This window comes from Mirounga leonina, unplaced genomic scaffold (genome assembly GCF_011800145.1).
Source record: "Mirounga leonina isolate KUSES-001 unplaced genomic scaffold, KU_Mleo_1.0 Mir_154, whole genome shotgun sequence".
Classification (NCBI taxonomy): domain Eukaryota; kingdom Metazoa; phylum Chordata; class Mammalia; order Carnivora; family Phocidae; genus Mirounga; species Mirounga leonina.
This window is the reverse complement of record NW_023270389.1, coordinates 58,120,822-58,141,078: the sequence shown is the minus strand read 5'-3', so window position 1 is coordinate 58,141,078 and position 20,257 is coordinate 58,120,822. Positions and strand designations below refer to the sequence as shown.

General features: G+C 47.1%; 1 protein-coding gene across 2 annotated transcripts in view; it reads right to left on the bottom strand.

Moving 5' to 3' along the window:
* The window catches only part of CD247 (CD247 molecule), a 71,492-nt gene extending 51,632 nt beyond the window's left edge, over positions 1–19,860 (bottom strand). For both annotated transcript variants that reach the window (XM_035010916.1, XM_035010917.1), the window contains exon 1: positions 19,689–19,860. In XM_035010916.1, the coding sequence (XP_034866807.1) occupies positions 19,689–19,797 (109 nt within the window). In that variant the 5' untranslated portion in view covers positions 19,798–19,860. The remainder of the gene's footprint in view (positions 1–19,688) is intronic.
* Positions 19,861–20,257: the final 397 nt, after the last annotated feature.

Here is a 20,257-nt window from a genome sequence, read left to right as displayed (position 1 = left end):
AGAGTCTAAACAGGGACCGAGCTGGTTGGAAGGTTGAGATATGGGGGACTGTTTCTAAAGAACCTCTCTGCATTTCCTGAGAGATGTCTTTGCACGAGAGCACTGTGTCCACAGCGGTCCTCAGCCACTATCATAAATGCCTGGGAGGGATGACACAGTTCTTGGTCTTGACCACCATGACCACAAATGGTCATCACCTCCATGCTTTGGGAGCAGCCAGGAGGGGTATGGTATGTACCATGTCTCATGTGAGACCTCCATCAGATGGAATTCAGGAAGCTTCCCAAACAAGATGGGGCACGTAAAGTTTGGGCCACGAAGGCACCGGAGGTGGGCCGCAGGGAGCAGGGGCACTGGCAGTGAGAGAAGACCTAACACTTCCACTGCCAAGATAACCCCAACCGTGGACACCAATAAATGCGCGGGAGTGTCCACAGCGGCACTGCTCATAATGTGTCAAAATGGGAAGCCATCTAAATGTCCGACAATAGGCAGTGGCAGAATAAAATGTGACACTCTGTAGGCACTAACAAACATTGATGGAGAGAAATATTTAATAGCAGCAAAAGATGGCCATGATTTGGGGCGCCTGGGTGGCTCAGTCGTTAAGCATCTGCCTTCGGCTCAGGTCATGATCCCAGGGTCCTGGGATCGAGCCCCGCATCGGGCTCCCTGCTCGGCGGGAGGCCTGCTTCTCCCTCTCCCACTCCCCCTGCTTGTGTTCCTGCTCTCGCTACCTCTCTCTGTCAGATAAATAAATAAAATCTTAAAAAAAAAAAAAAAAAAGATGGCCATGATTTATTGCTCAGTGAGAAACACAGTTACAAAACTAAGTGCACATATTCAAACCTCAAAGGATAGTCACCAATATACTCATGAGTCTTGGTGGCAAATTTGTAAAAAATGATTTTTGTTTTTTCTTTGTCCTTTTCCATATTTTCCAAGCTTTCCACAGTAAGTGTGCTTTGACCTTGTAAACATTGAACTACGAAAAATATTTTCTTTTAAAGTGCGTGTGTTTTAGGTTCTAAAAGCAAAAGTTAAATCCATCCAATTTTAAATAAGAATAAGCAGTGGCATGGCTGACTTCCAGGTCATGTTTTGCTTATTTCTCATTTTCTTTAGGCTTCTAGGGCAAGGGAAACCTTCTTAGTGATTAATTGCTCCTTTTAGGAGCAGCATGAAATAAATAAGGACAAGAAGATTGTAAGTGTTGCTGGTATTTGTTTTGGAAACAATCCTGATCTCTTTGAATACCTCTTATCTTGGAATGTAGAATTAATAAGACACGGGGCTGAGCGAGGGACCCCGGCATAGCGGGAGCACTGGGCGGAGGGCCAGTCCTGGGTTGCAGATCTAGAATCACAAACTCTCAACACACTCAGAAATCCCAGTTTAAGGGGTGCCCACCTCCATCCATGACCTGACTTCACCTACAGCATCTTGCTGGCTCAGCCCCCAGCTTCAGGATGGCCACCTCCTTTCTCAGCGAGAGACTGATTGGGACCTAAGAGATCCCTTACCAAGCAGAGGTTCTATGATGCAGAAGGGGAAGAGAGATGGTGCCAGAAAAGCCTTCTTCACCATTTTACCCAGGGCTGTCCTGGCCAATAGTCTACTGAAGACCTGGCCCTTTCTGCCTGGTGCCTAGTAGAGACCCCGCTGCAGACGGGTGACAGGTGCCAGCCCCTTAGCCTTGGGTGTCCTGGCCTGTGTGGCTCTCTGCCATCCCTCCTGTCCTCTAGTCTCTCCTCCAGTCCTTGCCAAAGAGCTGCCTTCCCATCCACCCATCTGTTCACACTTTGATCACTCTGTGGCTCCTAACCTTGGTTGGTTACACCCCAAGACTGATTAGCTGCTAAGCTAACAATGCTTTGGCATCTTCCGTGTCTTCCCAATCCTCCATTTTGGAATGCTCAGGTCCCGCAAGAGTCAGAGGAGCAGGGACATTGGGGTGAGGCCAGGTGCAGAGGGCCTTGAGAGGCTGGGGAGAGCACACGCTTCAGGGTCATCGGGAGACCCGAGAGGTCACCCGCAGATACACATGGCCTCTGGCATTCCCACGGACGTGCCTCAGGAACTCCATTCAGCACTTGTACTTTTCTGTTCAGGCCTTCTTTTTTTTTTAATTTATAGTAACAGAAAACATTTATTACACTGCTCCTACGTGCCTAGCTCAATCTGGGCCCTTTACACACATTATCTCCAATTCTCTCAGTGACTCTTCAAGGTAGGTAGAGTTATCTTCATTTTATAAAAGACAAGATAGTTTAGAGAGGTTGAGTCACTCGCCTAAAGTCACATAGCTAGGTAGCGCTAAAGCCAGAATTTCAGTTTGGGGCTGGTTGCCTCGTAAATCTCTCCTCTTCCCACTTCCTACTGAAACTGACCTCCCTCGATCCCACCATCTAGATGGAAACGCAGGTGGAAGATGCAGGAGTCACTTACTAACTGTGGACACCCAATGTCAAGTGACCGCTTTCCATGCTTTACAGCTGTCCCCCTATGGCCATTCCAAAAGCCATGCTCACAGGGCATCCCTGAAGCCATCATTTCAACTAATGGTGGGAAAGTGATTAGCAATGGATTAATTGCTAACCTCCTATGCTGGTCAATTTAATGGCCAAAATGAAGTCAGATTAGATTGTCCATCATAGCCTAACCCATCACTGAATGATTACAAATAAAAATTATGGCTTCAGTCACTGGGTCTCAACCAGGGGGAGATTTTGCCCCCTGGGATATTGGCAATGTCTGAAGACATTTTGGGTTGTCACAACTTGGAGGTGCTATGGGGATCTAGTGGGTAGAGATCCAGGATTCTCTTAAACATCCTACCATGCACGGGACAGCCCCCCCACAGCAAAGACTCATCTGACCCCAAATGTCATAGCGCAGAAGTTGAGAAACCCTGCTGCAAGCACTCAATCCAAAGGGATTTATGCAACTGGAGATTAATTCAATATCAGAAAGAGCAGCTATTTTATTCTTGGGAATTTGTCAGTGGGGTTAGCTGTGATCAAGGGTGCCCATATCCTGTTAGACTAGTCAGTGGGCATTGTGTATTTTAGGCAGTTTGTCTTATTCAAGAGTGGTCCATCTTACTTAGTGTTTCTTTGGGTTAAAACCAAGAATGGAAAATTTAACCTCTAGGAGGAAAAGAAACAGAAAATGAAAAATATGTGTAATAATGGAAGTTCGTGTGCAAATTTTAGTAGCGTGTGTTCTTCTCTATAAGGTTACTCACCCCCCTGCATACCACCCCTCTGAGCCACAGGTATGTACATCGCCCACCCACGTGCAACTCGTAGGAGGAGAGCTTGGGTTTGGATCCAGAAGAATGGATTTCAGATTCCTAATCTACCAATAACTGATCTTGAACAAACCACCTTCTTTAAGCTTTAGCTTCTCTACCAGTAGGAGGGGGCTCTGGCTTGCACATCCCAGAGAGCTGTGGATTTTTCACAAAGTAATTTACATAAAAGCACTTGACAAAACTACAAAGTATGATTTAATCGTTTGCATGATGATGATCACGCACACACAGAAGGCTTCTCCTTCATGGGGCGGGTGGATTCTCTGTATCTGATTTTCTCACATGATCGCTGCCTATGTTAGTTTCTCTTGGGTGATTCTCCTATTTCTTATGCTACACTGAGAGATACTCTGTATAGCATGAAATGAAACATTGAATTCAACTTATTTTAATCGTGTCCCAAAGGGGATTACTGCATCTGAGAGGACAGTACCTCCTATTACAACAAGAAGGTAGGATGATCAGGCAGACAACATTTATGACACAGCTTTCAGGTTTCCAAGTGATGAAGTCTTTTTTTTCCCCTTTTTATTACATATAATGTATTATTTGTTTCAGGGGTACAAGTTTGTGATTCATCAGTCTTACCTAAAGCACAGCGCTCAGCATAGCACATACCCCCCCCAATGTCTCTCACCCAGCCCCTCCATCCCTCCCACCCGCCTCCACTCCAGCAACCCTCTGTTTGTCTCCTGAGATTAAGAGTCCCTTATGGTTTGTCTCCCTCTCTGGTTTCGTCTTGGTTCATTTTTCCCTCCCTTCCCCCATGAGCCTCTGCCTTGTTTCTCAAATCCTACATATCAGTGAGATCACATGATACTTGTCTTTCTCTGATTGACTTATTCCAAGTGACCAAGTCTTGGCATCATCCTGTGCTTTCTTGTCCTACGGTAAGTCTTCCCACTTTGAGCCAAGCTCTTTAATTTTTGTCTGCTTTTGTCTTTCCTTAACTGACAGGATGCTGGATTTTCATTTTCAAAATCAACACAATTTCAAGGGTTATAAAAAAAGTTTAAAAAAGCACATGTCACCCTTTCCTTACAACCCAGCTTCTGCTGTGAATTGGAGAAGCGGCCAGTACGTGGTCATAATGAACTTTCATCTGATGATCTCAAAGCACTTGTAGTGATTCTGACACACATAGTTTCTCATAATTGCTCCCCTTTCTTGCCTGTAAAGTCTTGTTATGCAGAGGAGAATTATTTTGAGAACGAATGAGCTATCATTCGCGATGTGCTGTGAGTTCCTGAGAATAGAAACCCCTATGACTAAACTATCCGTGAACAGAGCCAATCAGAGAAGAGTAACAATTGCTTTTATCTCTCAGGACGGCGAATCACTCCGGGTTTTCCATTTCACCTCTGTCAGAGGGCATTGGCCTTGAAGGCAGGTGCCATTTTTGTTTTAAGCTTGGCATCTGTGCTTGCTGCTCCCTGAAGCCAGCCACCCACTCCAGCTGTGTGGCTGCCCGAGGAGGCCCCCTCACGTGGCCCCCTGGTGCTAGGGGAGGGGCACATGCAGAGGTGGGCACACCCTTCTTGACGGGGTCTCCTTTCGAACCCAGAGGTGGAAAACTGGGCGTAAGAAATAGTGAAGGTAGGTTTGCACCCAAGCATCCGACTTCTGATCATCGCTCTTAACAAGGATTGGCGAAGTATGGCCCGTGGCCAGATCTGAGTGGCTGCATGTTTTGTGAATAGTTTTCTTAGAACATCACCATGCTCCTTGGTTTACAGACATGCTACACGAGCAGAGTGGAGTATTTGTGGAAAAGACCATACGGCCTGTAAAGTCTAAAATGTTTACTATCTGGTCCTCTGGAGAAAAAGTTTGCTAACCACCGCCTAACCACTGGGTTTCATCTGAGGGACCCCAATGGTAAATACTTTAGGCATATAGGGAACACAGAGAAACAAACGTCAGAATCCCTGCCTCAAGAATCTTTCTGTTGGAAAAGCAAAGCGTAACTACATGAGAAGTTAATAATACAAGAGTCAGATGATGACATGAGTCAGCAATCAAGGATAGCACGGTGCGATGATCTTATAAGCTGGCGTATATCAAGCACTTAGGTCCTGGGCACTAAGCCCAGCACTTTTCATGCATTACAGGGTTTGTTCCTCACAAAACCCCTCTGAGGTAAATATTATTACCCACGTCACACAGAAGACGAGTGCCAGATCCAGAGAGCCTTTAGGTGTCCCGAAGACATACTGCTAAAAATCACTGAAGGTAGAGTTTGAACCCAGCAATGCGACGTCAGAACCCATGCTCCTCACCATCCGTGGAGTAGGCAGACAGTGAGCGCCTCAGGAGGCTGAGGAAGGACGGGGTGACTGCGGGCTGGGGTGGGCTGCAAAGGCTTCAGAGCAGAGGTGGGTCTAAGCAAGACCGAGAAGCAGGGAGAAGAGTCTGAGAAACAGTCCCCGCCCCCCCCATGACGGAAGACCAGGTTACACATTGTAACAAAATGAGAAATGGTTGCTAACCAAAAGAGGAAAGGAATCATGAGAGTATTTTTTTCTGATGAATATCCTTCTACTACATCTTCCTGTACCTTCCCTGACTCCTAACTCCCCACCTCTGACCCCCTCTTTCTCTCACATGTGCACACACACACACTCACTCACTCACTCTTCTCGCAACAGCAGAGAAAATCAAGGTCATCCCCAGTCCTGGCCTATACACCTGTGTTGTAAACAAATAGGTCTCGCTAGAATGAAAACTTATTCTTAACTAAAACACATTCACATAGCCTTTCCTTGCAAGTCAAGGCTGACCTTCACCCAGTTTCTCATATGCTCATCGACTGAAGAACGCTACAGAGAGAAATGGCCAATTCCTAGGGACTCTTCCCAAGGAGAAGAGGTTCGAAGCATTTCTTGACTCAGAACAAAACCAGGACCACCCTGCCTCACAGCGGAGGCCCCTGGCAGGTGTGACCTGGAAACACAACTGTTTGTTCTTGCCGCATACCCCCTGCTACCAGCAGGTCCCTCGGCTAGTTGAGACCCCCGCGGCCGTGGCCCTGACACATCAGAGCAGGGAAGAGGAGGTCCGGGAGCAGGCAGAACTGTCTAATATCCAGAACAAACCCCGATGCTCGAATTACCATTCAGATTCATTTCGAGATTGCAGAATGTGCTGGCGATGTTTTTCTAAAGGGCAACCCCGGAGCTCCCAAGATGGGAGGCACCCTCCCTTCTGACATACTTATTCCATTTTCCGGAGGTGGGGAGGGGACAGAGCTGGCTCAGCAACCCCATAATCTGCATCTGTGCCACCCATTTCGGCAGGGGCTTCATAGCCACCCCGCCTGGAAATGAATGTTTATGTCTTAAGCTGGGAGTGTCCTTCCCTTAATGATGCTGATGGCGAAGCCCCTGTGCCTTTCTTGGGTGTTCACATGCCTCTCTTTCCTCACTGAGCCACATCATGGAGAATGGCAATCAGTGTGCAAAGCAAGTAAATTGAGCCATCATAGAAAGAACTTGGGAGACGCCGCAGGCTCTCCGCCCCAGGACCCACCCCGAGGGTGCGGAGTGAGGGTCCCGGGATTGCAGTGAGGGGCTACTGAGAGCACTCACTGGTGAGTTTGCTGGTTTCCTCGGGTGGGAACAGGGTGTTCCCTCCACCTGATCTGTCCTTTGCAACTCCCTTCTCCACATGGCAAACAAACCTCGGGTCCCCCCACCCCCACCTTGAAGTTCATGAGAAATGTCAGGTTTATCCCCCACCCAGAAGCAACATGGTTGGTGGCCGGGGCAGGCTGCCTGGGGCCAAAGCACAGCTCGTGTATGGGCTAGCCACACACCGCTGCCTCAGTTCCCCACCTGCCAAATGAGGACACCAGTAAAAGGGCCACAAGATTAGATGACCTAACACATGTGAACGACACACGAAGCAAGTTCCTCGCCACAAGGGTTAACTGTCCCTGCAGCTTGTGTCACTTTACTAAACCAGTCGGACCCATCCATCAGCCCCTGAAATGTGTGAGTTCCAGGAGCGCAGCATCTGGGACTTACCACCTGCGGCATCTGACATGTCGTCGTGCTGCTCAGATACATTCAGGATGAATTAAGGCATGGCTATGCTCTGAATTTTCTCTCTATCGCTGATAATGTCTCTGACCATGAAATACATTGTTGAAACACACTCTCTTCACTAATAGGAAAACTACCAGAGTTTCTCTCTTTCGCTTTAATCTTCTCTCCCCAACTAGATGCACCTAACAGACGCCCTATCGCTATCAGAGGCAAGTGCGGCTGCCAGAATCTTCGATCAGTGGGTCCCTGTCCCTGTGGCCACCATGGTCCTAGACAATCTCAGTAGAGAAGCTAGAGATGCCACTGAGTACCCACACGAAGGCATTTGCCTTTCCCTCCTGAATGGGGTGACAGGCAGGAGGCTGCGGATCCCAGGTGAGATGGCATCACAGAAAACCCTGCAAGGGAAATCCTTCCAAGTCCTAGGAATCACTCCTGCCCACACTAGGGAGGGGAACAACTGAAAGGAAAATCTGAGCATGTCTTTCTTTAAGAAAATTAAACGTGTATGTTCATTCTATGCAAATTCAATAAGTGAAAATTTACACAAATGAAAATGGCTAAATTAGAAAAGAAATCCTGGGGCGCCTGGGTGGCTCAGTCGTTAATCGTCTGCCTTCGGCTCAGGTCATGATCCCAGGGTCCTGGGATCGAGTCCCACATCGGGCTCCCTGCTCAGCGGGAAGCCTGCTTCTCCCTCTCCCACTCCCCCTGCTTGTGTTCCTGCTCTGGCTATCTCTCTCTCTGTCAAATAAATAAATAAAATCTTTAAAAAAAAAAAAAAAAGAAAGAAAAGAAATCCTGGGGCGCCTGAGTGGCTCAGTTGGTTAAGCATCTGCCTTCGGCTCAGGTCATGATCTTGGGGTCTTGGGGTCGAGCCCCGCATTGGGCTCTCTGCTCAGCCGGGAGCCTGCTTCTCCCTCTTTTCCCTGCTCACGCTCTCTCTGTCGCTATCTCTGTCTCTCTCTCAAATAAATAAATAAAATCTTAAAAATAATAAATAGAAAATTAAAAATAGAAAATAAATCCTTACATTACTAAACAATTCAACCAACACTCTCCCAAGTATATTTTTGGCTCACGGAGGTGGCCAGTTTGCAATCCATCATCAGGGCCTCACGGGCAGACTGAGCTAACAGCACCCAGCCACCTGAGCTCTCTTGTGGTTGCTATTCCAACGTGCCGTGCCTATTTCTAGGCCCCTAAGGCCCAAGTGGCCAGCTCAGGAAGCACCATTTCCTTACAGCAACCTGCTGGCCCAGAGGACTGAAAGCCCGAGCAAGAATCCAAAAGTCCTTGGTTCAAGTACTGACCCTGTCACTTGCTGCCTATGTGACATTCAGCTGGTTTATTGGTTTCTTGGGCAAGCATTCCTCCCTGGTAAAATCTGGAAGTGGATCTTGAAGATACCTATCCTCCCCAGCTCGAATACCCTGTGATTCGGCCACATCAGGCCACGCCCACTTCGATCATAGAAAATCTTCCCAGAGAGACTCCATGCCCTCTTCCTGTCACTGAAGGTAAAATTCACTGGCAGCATCCCGGCTCCCACCCTGACCTAATCATGATATGACCACAAGCCACTTCTGATAACAAGGGAGTTCCACAAAGTGAGAGGTGCATTCCCGGCGACTTTGCAAAATTAATTTCTCATATAAGAATAATTGTAAAATTAGAGTCACATTATTTTTAATAGCGCACGTAAATGGAAACATTAATTTTTTTGTATTGCATTATTTTGAACTTGCATAATTCAAAATCCTATTACATGTGACTTGTGTATTCTCTCTGATTTTTCAAACCTTCAAGAGAGGGAATGGAGGTGGTAGGAGAGACAGGTGATGACACAGGGTCAGACTTGACAGAGAAGGACCGGGGGCTTGAAGGAACCCTGCGGGAGGAGGAGCATCCAGGACCATAGAGAGGATGCCCTACAGCACAGTCTGGCTTCCTTGGGTGATCACTCTGTACTGAATTTGAGATGACTACCAATTTGGAAGTTAGATTTCTTCTTCTTTTTAAATTGAAATCACTCCCGGCTTAAACGCTGCTAGAAAATGTTCAAACCCCAAATGAAAAATGCCTAAATAGCCAAACCCTCTCTTTATCCTTTGGCCCAGAGGAGCCATTTTGTGCTCTTCAAAAGGGCTGACAGGAATTTTCTGAGGAAGCTACGGTCTGCAAGCAAACCAGGGATTAGATCAGCTCCAAGTCAGAGACCTTGTGTTTAGAGCCATAGCTAGAAGCTAACGGACGTGTTTTTTCCAAACCAATGAAATCAAGAAATAGCCAGGAAGATAAAAAACTGTTCTCTAACTCTCCCCTTCCACATCCTCCTGCTGGTCCCTTTAGATTGCAGGAGTTTGTGATTATAACTTTATTCACAACCCATTTCTGGTTTTCAAGTAGCTCCCTCCCCAAGATGAGATTACAAAGCTTTGAAAATTAGAGGCACTCCTCCCCTCACCCCAAAGAGCTATCCTTGACGAGGTGCTCTGTTGAAACGGAAGGAATTTGCTTTATAGCAGCCTCCCTTGTGGAATTATGTATGGGGACATTTAACAATACAGCATTTGCCGTGGGCAGGTGAGAGCTGGCCAAGTTTTTAAAGGGGATTTCACAGACCAGGTCAGCAGGGAGATGGATGGGTGAGCTGCAGCCGATACAATTATTTGACTTTCTGAGCTGTTCTTTTGAAGCCTCTATGCTTAATAGAAAGAAAAAGAATAATCCTCTTTGCCAACCTTTTGTAGCTCAATCTTTATTGTTCCCACTAAAATCCAAAGAAAACGGACAAGATTCATTTTGTCCAGAAAGCATTTGTGTATTTTATATAGGTCTGAGCTTTGAAGCGTTGATGGTTAAGTGGGAGAAAAGACAAAGATTTCTCTCTAATCTGAGGAAATCAAAGGGGGAATTTCTGAAGCTCTCCGGCCTAACTCAAAACAGTCCTGGGTAGTAGCTCCAGATACACACCTCCTTTGCTACTAAACTCAGCATGGAAATTAGCACAGGCTCACAAAATGATGAAAATTGGGCCAGACCATAAAGAAACAAGCCTGTAGACAAATTAAGACTTTTTCATAAAACCTGAGAACATGACCTACAGGACCAGGGAAGCTTTCTTTTACTCATAGGCTCTCAATCACTCAACGTGCATCTTCAAGATACTGGCCTGGTCAATGGGCCGCTTGGCCAACCGTCTGCAGGACTTTTGTTCGACTAGGGGCGCATGAGAGGTGCTTGGTTAATATTTACTCACTGATATGTCCAGTAGCTGACCAGATGGTTTGAACAGTTGGATATTAAAAATAACTATCGGTCTGGCAAAACCAACTCTCGATGGCCAAAGTAGGTCACTAGAAACAACCTTACTGGATTGCTTGCCGTTCTGTTCTCAGGGCAGAAACAAAGAAAAGCGTCACATGCATTTTGACTGTTTTCGTCAGAACTCATAAGATGGCCACTGTGGAAAGAATTGGTGAGAATTTGGGGAAGCTGGCAACATTTTCTGCGGATGGGTAAGTGTTCCTGAAACTATTTGTGTGCTGGGCTTCCACTATGAGAAAGGCTCACTGTAGGGAACTATTTGTGTTGGGTTTTTAATTCTGAGTCCTAAGAACAACAAATTTTCCACCTTCTTTTGTCACCTTAATGCAGATAACAATGTTAACAGTGGGCCCAGGAGAGCCACACACATCTGGGCTGGATTCTAAGGGGGCAGACAGGATTTCTACAGGTGGCCGTGAGATAGTCTGCATTCTCAGTAGAGAGAGCTGGGAGGAAGAAAGGTAGAATGAAGGAAAGACAGCAGGCTTACTTGGGAGATGGGAAAGTCCTGAGGGAAGTTGGGGGACCTGGAGATTCTGCATCTATAATGAGGCCACCCCACCTCTCCAGGGTCCTAGAGATTCTACTTTGAACAGAAGTTTTCTTGTCTCCCTTCTGCACAGAATCCCTAGAATGTGCTCAGTGACGTCTCAGCCCTACCATTCACCTCCCCAGATGGCCAGCTGTGAGTTCAACCAACGTTTGCCCTTCCTTCTTCAGAGCTGTCCTACTGCCACTGACCTCCTCTTAAATGTACATGCCATACACACAAAACCACTCATTGCTGCCAAACAAAAACACGTATCTGCAGACACAAGACCTGCCCATCAGCATTCGGACGAGCACATGCATGCACTAGTCACGGCAGTGTGCGAACACTGGGCACCAAAGCATGCGCGCATGCACGCATGCGCACACGCACACACACACACTCTGGAACACACCAGGACACATACACAAACGGCGTCTCCCACCCAAGCATGCGCCCTGGGGCACAGACCCCTGCACTCCTCCTCTCCCCACCCCCACCCCCCCAAGCACTTGGGTCAACACACACGGGCACGGATTTTTGCCAGCACCCACCCTGGGCCATCACCCGTAGGACCGGGCTTGGGCACAGGGGGATTCACTTGGCTCAGCTGCCTTCTCCCTGGAGCAGCTTGCAATTTGTCTACAGGCTTGTTTCTTTATGGTCTGGCCCAATTTTCATCATTTTGTGAGCCTGTGCTAATTTCCATGCTGAGTTTAGTAGCAAAGGAGGTGTGTATCTGGAGCTACTACCCAGCTTGCAACCCAAGTTGCAACCTCCACCCCCACCTCCAGGTTGTCTTTTCTATTCTTTCCCCTATAACACCTCTTCTCTCCAATTCTCCACCGTCCCTCTCAGCCCGCATGATGAAAGGGCAGTTCTAACTCAGGCCCATCATGCACATTATGTCTTAGAACCAGTACAGTATCCCGTGGAGGGGACCTGGGGAAACACAGAAGCGCACAGTTGAGCTTCTAGAATCTACAGCAACAGAGAGAAGGAACAATTTGTCATATCCTACATGGTGGTGGAGGCTTACATTCTGGGCTGTCCTCCCCAACCCCAAGGTTTGCAAAGGCAACCCACTCTTAGCCCAGCGCCCTACACATGGTCCTGCAGAAGCTCCTGAGCGCTCCTTTCTCCAGCCCTCCTCCTAGGCAACTTCGGGAAGGTAACGGATAGTCACATATTTGGTTCTTTAATGCTTCACATATTTTGCTCTGCTTCGGATTTCTTATCTTGGTTTGTTTTGAGCCAGTCAACAGAGAAAGGGTTTGCCCTTCCTGAGCTCAGATCAAGCAGATGCAAGTGGACTCAAGACTAAGATCTGACTGGGGCGCCTGGGTGGCTCAGTCGTTGAGCGTCTGCCTTCGGCTCAGGTCATGGTGCCAGGGTCCTGGGATCGAGCCCCGCATCGGGCTCCCTGCTCAGCCAGGAGCCTGCTTCTCCCTCTCCCACTCCCCCTGCTTGTGTTCCCTCTCTAGCTACCTCTCTCTGTCAAATAAATAAATAAATAAAAAAGAAAAGAAAAGACTAAGATCTGACAAAAATAATTGAAAACTGATTACAGACATTTGTCATTCAAAGGCCATCCTCCCACTCCTTGAGGATTTCATGAAAAAAAAAAATCTCAACTTAGTCTATGTATAATGGTGCTCTGTTCCTTTAGAAAACCTCACACATACAAAGCCTTATACATTGTATGAAGATACATTCTTATCAGACAGATCAATTACAGGCTATTACTTAGAATCAAAACCTCTCAAATATGATTTAATTTAATTTTGCTTTACCCATTTGATTTTCACCTACAGGGAGGGCAGTGGTGGAGACAGGGTACTCATGGAAATGGGTTGATTGCACACGGGTGGCCATCCCTCCCAAGACAAGCTCCAAAATAGATATATTTATTAAGAGTAAAATAGATAAGATGGATTTTCCCAGATTTGTGGGAAAATGTGAGTTCAGAATTATAGTAACATGCCAAAGAAAAACGTAATTCCATATTAACAACCAAATATTTCAAACTCAGCAGAAAAATTCATATTACATGAGGATATTCAGCATCAAAATAACTATTTCTTCAAAAATTGAGAGGGAAATAGGAGTAAGTGCTTACTGAAGGCAATACCTTCAGAAGTCTGCCTCAGAGCTCAGTCACAGGGCATATGACATTGCAAATTGATGAGCGAGGATGTGGGAAAGGGCTTCATAGAATGTTCGAGAATGCATACCCTGAACAAGGGATCAGAGAAACTGTGTTTGAGGCCTGGTTCCACTCTTAGGCAAGTCATCAAACTTCTGAGCCTCATTTTCTTTGTTTATGAAAAGAGAATCCTACTCTTCTATCTGCCACCTGCCATAGGATGGTGATGAGGATCAAGTAAGTAAAGGCGTAGGAAGGCACTTTGTAAATATAAAGGTCTGACTACATTAAGAGACCGATGGTCTGGACGGGGCAGGGATCCTGCCTGTCCTTGTTCTAATGCTTTCTATTTATTTTTTCCCCTTGAGCCTGAAAATTAGTTGCTGAGTAGCACAAATCATAACAGGCAAGCAAGGTGGACAGTGGACACTCCTAACATTTCCCCCGCTGCAAATTTGGCTGCTTTAGACAGCAATCTGCTTTCTCTTCAAGTCAGTCCTTACCAACCAAGTCCTTGGGTGGCCCCCAATAAATCTGCAGTCAATGGACAGCATAAAGGACAAGGCAGAAAATGTTGGACTTTGTCCTTGGATTTTTCACAACAGAGGCTCCTGCTAGAGAGTTAAAAATATTGTGATAAGGTGGCAGTCCAGATTAAAAAAAAAAAAAAGTATTTGGAGCTGCAGGGAATCATGAAGTTTAGTTTCCTGATTCTGTGAGCCAATACCAGGAAGGTGGGGGCTGATAAGTAAATGTTCTTAAAAACTTCATAATTTCAAGAACACATGCAATTCATTTTGTAGGTGAAAGGGATGTTCAGCTCTCTCTCATCTCACAGATGAAAAACCAAAGCCCAGAGAGAGCTGTGTGCCCAAGTTTGCATGGCAATTTAGCAACAAAGAAAAAGAAAGATATCAGTACCAGTGTTCCCAGCTATCGCATTGGGAAAATGACGTTTTGTCTCTTTGCAGGTTGGGAGACTCAGGCCCCCATGGTATTGGCTACTGCTTTTCAAGCACCTTCTGCGTGCAGCACTTCCGAGTGGCATTTCTGCTCCACCATCCTCTGCAGGAGGTAGACATCACTGCCACCATCTTACCGAGGAAGAACGGGCTCTGAGGGCCGGCAGCTCCCCTCAGTGAAAGCCTGGGGAGGAACCGCCAATTGAATTCAGATCTTTCTAGCTCTATGGCCCTCTCTTTCCCTTCCCATGTTGCTGCTCTAGAGAAGACCGAAACAATCGCAGATGGTCAGAGAGTTAGGAAAAAATTCTCTTTCCTTGACAATTGTTTTCAACAGAAGCCTAAAGTATCCTGCGAAATGTTCTTTTACTTTAACCAATTCCTTTCATTGTCAATCCTGGAGAAATTAAGCCCAAGGAAGGAATTCAAAAGAAATTTTAAAAGCTACGAATGTAAAGATTTTCTTGCAGCATTAGCTATAATAATAAAAATTAGAAACAGCCCAAATGTCCAACAATAAAGGAGTAGGAAAATACAATGCATAAACTATGGAAATTTACATAGTAATTAAAAACAATCGTAGGGCGCCTGGGTGGCTCAGATGGTTAAGCGTCTGCCTTCAGCTCCGGTCATGATCCCAGGGTCCTGGGATCGAGCTCCACATCGGGCTCCTGGCTCAGCGGGGAGCCTGCTTCTCCCTCTCCCTCTGCCTCTCCCCCTGCTCATGCGCTCTCTCTCTGTATCTCTGTGTCTCAAATGAGTAAATAAAATCTTTAAAACAAAAAATGGTGAAGGCTAAGCATAAAAAATGCTCACGATGGATTACTAAGAAAACAGCACACGGAAATGCTTTTATGATGGCAATTACATAAAGATATGTATACACTTATAAAAAACATTGGAGTGGAACACAAAGAAGTCCAAATGAAAAGTTATTGGGCTAGCTTGTGAGATTATGGATTTAAACAATGTATAATTTCCTCAAATGAGTTTATGATATTTTTATTAAAATACCTCGAATTAAGAGAGGGGAAAACATCGAGAGCTACTTGGAACACTTAGTTAGTAACCTAGACCAAATCAGACTACACTGGTTAGGTAACCTGCTTTTTTCTTCTTTCCATATTTTGAGGCAATTGGATACTGTGCTTTTTGCCATAATCCACAAAATTATTTTTCTCCTGGTACCTCTCATTTAATGTTATTGGTCAACATTCTCCAACAGTTGATAGCCTTGTTTATTTTCTGCTTTTTCCCTAGGGTTTAAGCCAAGTCAGAAAAATGAACGTTTTTCGTGTATCGATTTATTTTTGAGATATAATATTATTTGAGTCGTATGAAATTATCTTGTTCGTAGGTCCAAAACAAACAAATATCGGAAATTTTACATCAAAAATTTTAATAACAGCAGATTTTATCTTAAACCATCCTCGCAACTCATTTTGAATCATTTTGCTCACTCACGCTGCCCTGTCCCCTCCACCAGCTTAACGTCTGTTTTTTTGTTTGGTTTAAATTTAAATGCTAAGTTCTGTAGATGAAACGTCCAAATAATGCCACGCCAATGTATTCCCTACCCACTAAACCATTAAAGTTAATCACATGGAAACATCTAGATTTCTTTCATTCATCCACTTTTGAATTCATTCAACAAGCATGCATGTACTGTGTGTGGCCTCTGCTCCCAGCAGTGGGCTAAGCACCGCACACCTCTCCGAGCAAGACTGAGGCTCCCCTTCCCTCAGGGAACATAGACTCATGTTGTTTAGGCTGGAAGGAACGGCTCAGTACCACAGGACTAACCGGTTTGTTTCAACTAATGTGTCAAGTGACTGGTGTGATGATTTTTTAACCAAATTGACTGAATGTTTGCTCAAATTGATTAAATCTACCATCAGCTCAGTCTTAATAAGAGCTAACGTTGGCCCAAGCAGAGAAGAAGTCTATGTTGACCGATCCCTGCTGTTTACTTAATCCATTAGCTGACCATAGGTAAAGACGGCTCAGGAGAAAAAGGATTCCCGAAGTGCAGGTTTGGACAGCCCTAATGCAAAACAGTTCCCGAGTTAGTGCCTTAACCCTTCTAAATAAAACATGAGACACAATGCCTGGGGACTCTGGAAAGTAAAAGCGTACATCCAGTAAACGTTAAGTCTAATTTTTTAAAGACAAAGGCAAACAGAAAAAGAATCTTAAATACATACAGCAGTGGTCATTCACCGAAGCAAGAGCTTCCCAGGACGGGGCGACATCTCACACAGCCACGGCTGTGGTCTCTAAACCAGCAAGTGTGAGAAATGCCAAGGGAGAAAATATTAGTCGCTCATCTGGATGAGCAGAGACAGGTGAATGCCACTGAAGCAAACCTTGTCCTCTTGTTCTGCATCACTTAGAAGCTCCCCTCACATCCAGCTCCGAGCAGTTTAAGCAACGATCTGGTGTTGGAGAAGTTTACATTTAACTATCCGGTCACTGGGCACGCACACCAAGCATTCAGCTTCAAAATTCGGGTGGCCATCCTGACCAGGGACGACCTGCTGGATTTTGTCTCACTTTTCTTCCCCCTATTTATATTATATATTTTGGAGCCTGTTCTCCCTTTGGGGGCACAGCCCCTACAGAGTAAGTTGTCTTAGAAAATAAAAACGGCCATTCTAATCCTCATCCTGTGGCCTGTCAAAGCTTCGATCCTTGTTCACGAATGGGCCCACCGCTCTGCTGGATCACCACTATGTTCCTGTGCTAGAATGGGTATGCTCAGAACTCGAAAGGAGGATGAGTTGGATTTCGACCGATGGAGAGAATGGCCAGTGCTGTTTACCACCCAGTTGAGAGCAAATTAAGAATTCTAACCATGGGTTTCCATTTCCTGTTGCTAGATACCGAGAACAAGAAAACAGACCATGATGTAATAATAGTAATAATTAATACTGCTTCCATGGTTTGGCTGTCTGCTATGTATCAAGCACATTACATTCATTTCTCATCTTTACAGCCCTGCAAGGAAAGTTATCCTTACATTAGAGGGGAGAAAACCAAGGCCCAGAGAGGTTAAGTAACTTGTCTAAGGTTGCACAGCTAGGAAAGTGGCAGCACTGGGATTCTGGGTTTGACCTGACTTTTGCCACCACATCCAGCCGCCTCCCTAAAAGTAGAGCGTGGGAACCTGCACTCCCCAAGATTTTGTGTCATAGCTGCGTGTCCTCGCTTCGCAGGACAATGGCCACGCCAACCACGGGGCGCACTCTTGGCCACCGTAGGGGAGACAGTTATAGGGACTGAGCGGCTGACGGCTCTGCTGGCAGAAGTGAGTCTGTGCTGTTTAAGCACACCGCCTTTGTCACTTCCAGCCGCGGACCCCGGTGACCGCAGTGAGAGACTCTCACCTGGGGACACCTCCTCATGTAGACAGACTAGGTCAATATTTGCTTTGATCCTCATGATCTGGGCATTTCCGTAAAAGGCAAATGGAAAAATCTTAGTAAAAAGTGGATTTTTAAAAAACGTTCGGGGACGGGTGACTTAACTGAGCGAGAAAAGAGAGAAGGCCCCAGTTCAAATCCCACCAGCAGCCTTTCCGCCCAGCGCAGTCGTAAAGGCAACATGGAGCCATTTGCAGCCCTCAGGGCTAAAGGCCCAAGTCTCCGCTCCCCTCCCCTCAACTGGGCGAGACGCTTGGAAGGACTTTCGTCTAGGAGCCTTCTCTAGGAGTAGCTGACATGTCCATCTCCACCCCCGCAAAGAAGGGGCATGGAAAGATGAAAAATCCAGCCACTCTAACTTTTCCCTCCTGTGCTGCCATTCGTGGTAATGGGCGCGGCCCCCGTCTGGTCTGCCGGGTGGGATTTGGTTTGCCGCTCTCGGCGGCCACCAACCCCCCAAGCAGCTCCTCTTTTTCTCTTCTACCCCTTCTTTGCTGCTACCTGGGCCCCAAGGCCAGCACAAACGGCCTGGTGAGGAAGCTCTGCGTAGCAGAATTACCTCTGTGGCCTGAAGCCCACGGTCTGAGGCTGTTGCCGTCAGCCGCACCCCTGAAATCAGGGAGCTCCCAGGCTACCGTGGTCCTCTTGTCGCCTGCACACAGGGTGGGCTGCCTGGGGCTTGCTCTGGAGCCCTCACCCTACAGCGCCATGTGACTCATACCCAACAAAGGCTTTTCTGAGAAGAAAGCTGCGATCTTACAGAAAACCCCATGGTTACTTAGCCTCAGAACCCCTGAGGCACCAAGCTGAGGCTGTGCCATGGTCCCCGTCAGGAGCAGAAGCGCCCGTGGCCTCTCCTGCCCTCCCACCATTGTCGCTAAACGCTCTCCCACGCTGAAGCAACCTGTGAGGTGGGGGAAGGTCGTTTGCCTGTGACCACCCTCCCTGTTTCTTCAGACTCAAATACGGCTGGTCCCATTCCTTATAAAAATGCTGTGGCCCCAAACCCCCAAGACAGTCTGTTTTGTCTTCTTTTCACATGTTCTCCTCATTACCTGGCCTAGAAAACATGGTGGGAGTGAAAGGATTCTAGAAAAGCCAGGCTCCCGTGAACCAAACGAGGTGAAGAGTAAGTTCTCTTGCTGGTTGGTTGGTGGTGATTAACAGGTCACATCCTCTCATCTGTCCCTACGCTCTGTCAGCATCTCTAGCTTTTTGGCCTCAGATGGAGAGCTGCTTGCAGTGGGGGGCGGTGGGTGAGTCACTAAGCCTGCGATGGGTGTGTCACAGGGCCGCCCTGGGCCATGGGGTGAGGGGGCAGCCATGACAGAGCTGTGTCGTGACACGGACCCCGAGGAAGACCCCTTCCCCCTTTCGTTGACCCCGCTGCTTAGTCCCTGCCCCATCCAGGTGCTTTAGGTCACGGCTGTGACCCTGGTTGACCAACAAGAGAAGTTTTTGCTGGAAAAGGAAGAAGGAAAGGGGCTGAGTGATGGAGCCAGCAAGGGGGTAAAAGAAGATGCCGAGACGAGAAAGATGGCCTGGCTGACATTTTCTCATCTCATCCAGGTTCTGTTAAATGCTCCTTCTCCTTTTCTCCACACTGGGCCTGCCTCCGTGGCTCTTCTGCCTCCTTCCTCCCCATCCTTCCCCTCCGTGGACTTTCCTCTCTCCTTTTATCACCGGAAAAACCTGGCCTTGAGGCAGGTGTGTTCAGGCCGCTGGCTCTGACCCGATGCCCAGCTCGGCTGTGAGGAACCGATGCCGGCATCGAGCCCGATCCCCCTGCTCAGCCGCCCCTCGATTTGAGGAGAACAGGATTCAAAAGACACACCAGCTCCTCACTAGCCCTCCACCATTCCCCACCCCCCACCCACCCAACACACACGCACAAAGAGTTTCTAGAAGCTCCTTGCCACCGAGATGTCCGGCCTTACCTGTAACTGGGAGCTGTGCCTGCAGCAAGGCCACCATAACCAGCACCTTCCACGCCATCTTGTCTTTTCCCCCAGGATGGTGCCAGGACGCCGAGGCTGTGGCAGCCATGGCTGGGACACAGAAGAGCAAAGGAGTCTGCGGGCTTTGTTCTGCTGCTGCCTCCTCAGGAAGTGGAAGACTATGGGGCCTTTGAGAAGGCTCACCCCTGCCCCCAGGGCCAAGCAACTCACACTCCCCCTTTCGGTTCATAGGCAGGAAGCTCTGGAGGTTTGAGGGTTTGAGGTGTGTGTGCGTCTAAATTTTTGCTTTTTCTCTCACTTAGCCATTGTTTTACTCTCCTTTTTTCGCCTAACTTCTGTCAAATTTTTATCTAATTCCTATCTTGATTGGTGAAGTCAGTCCCTAAGCAAATAGGAGTTCACAAAGCATGTGAGAACATTTGCCATATTTTATGGAGGTTGGTAAGATGGCAGAGCTCTGGATCCAGAGTCAGGATAAACGCAGAGACAGAATACCTGGGCTTTAGTGCCTATCCCTGCTACCTACACGCTGTGTGGCCTTGACAAAG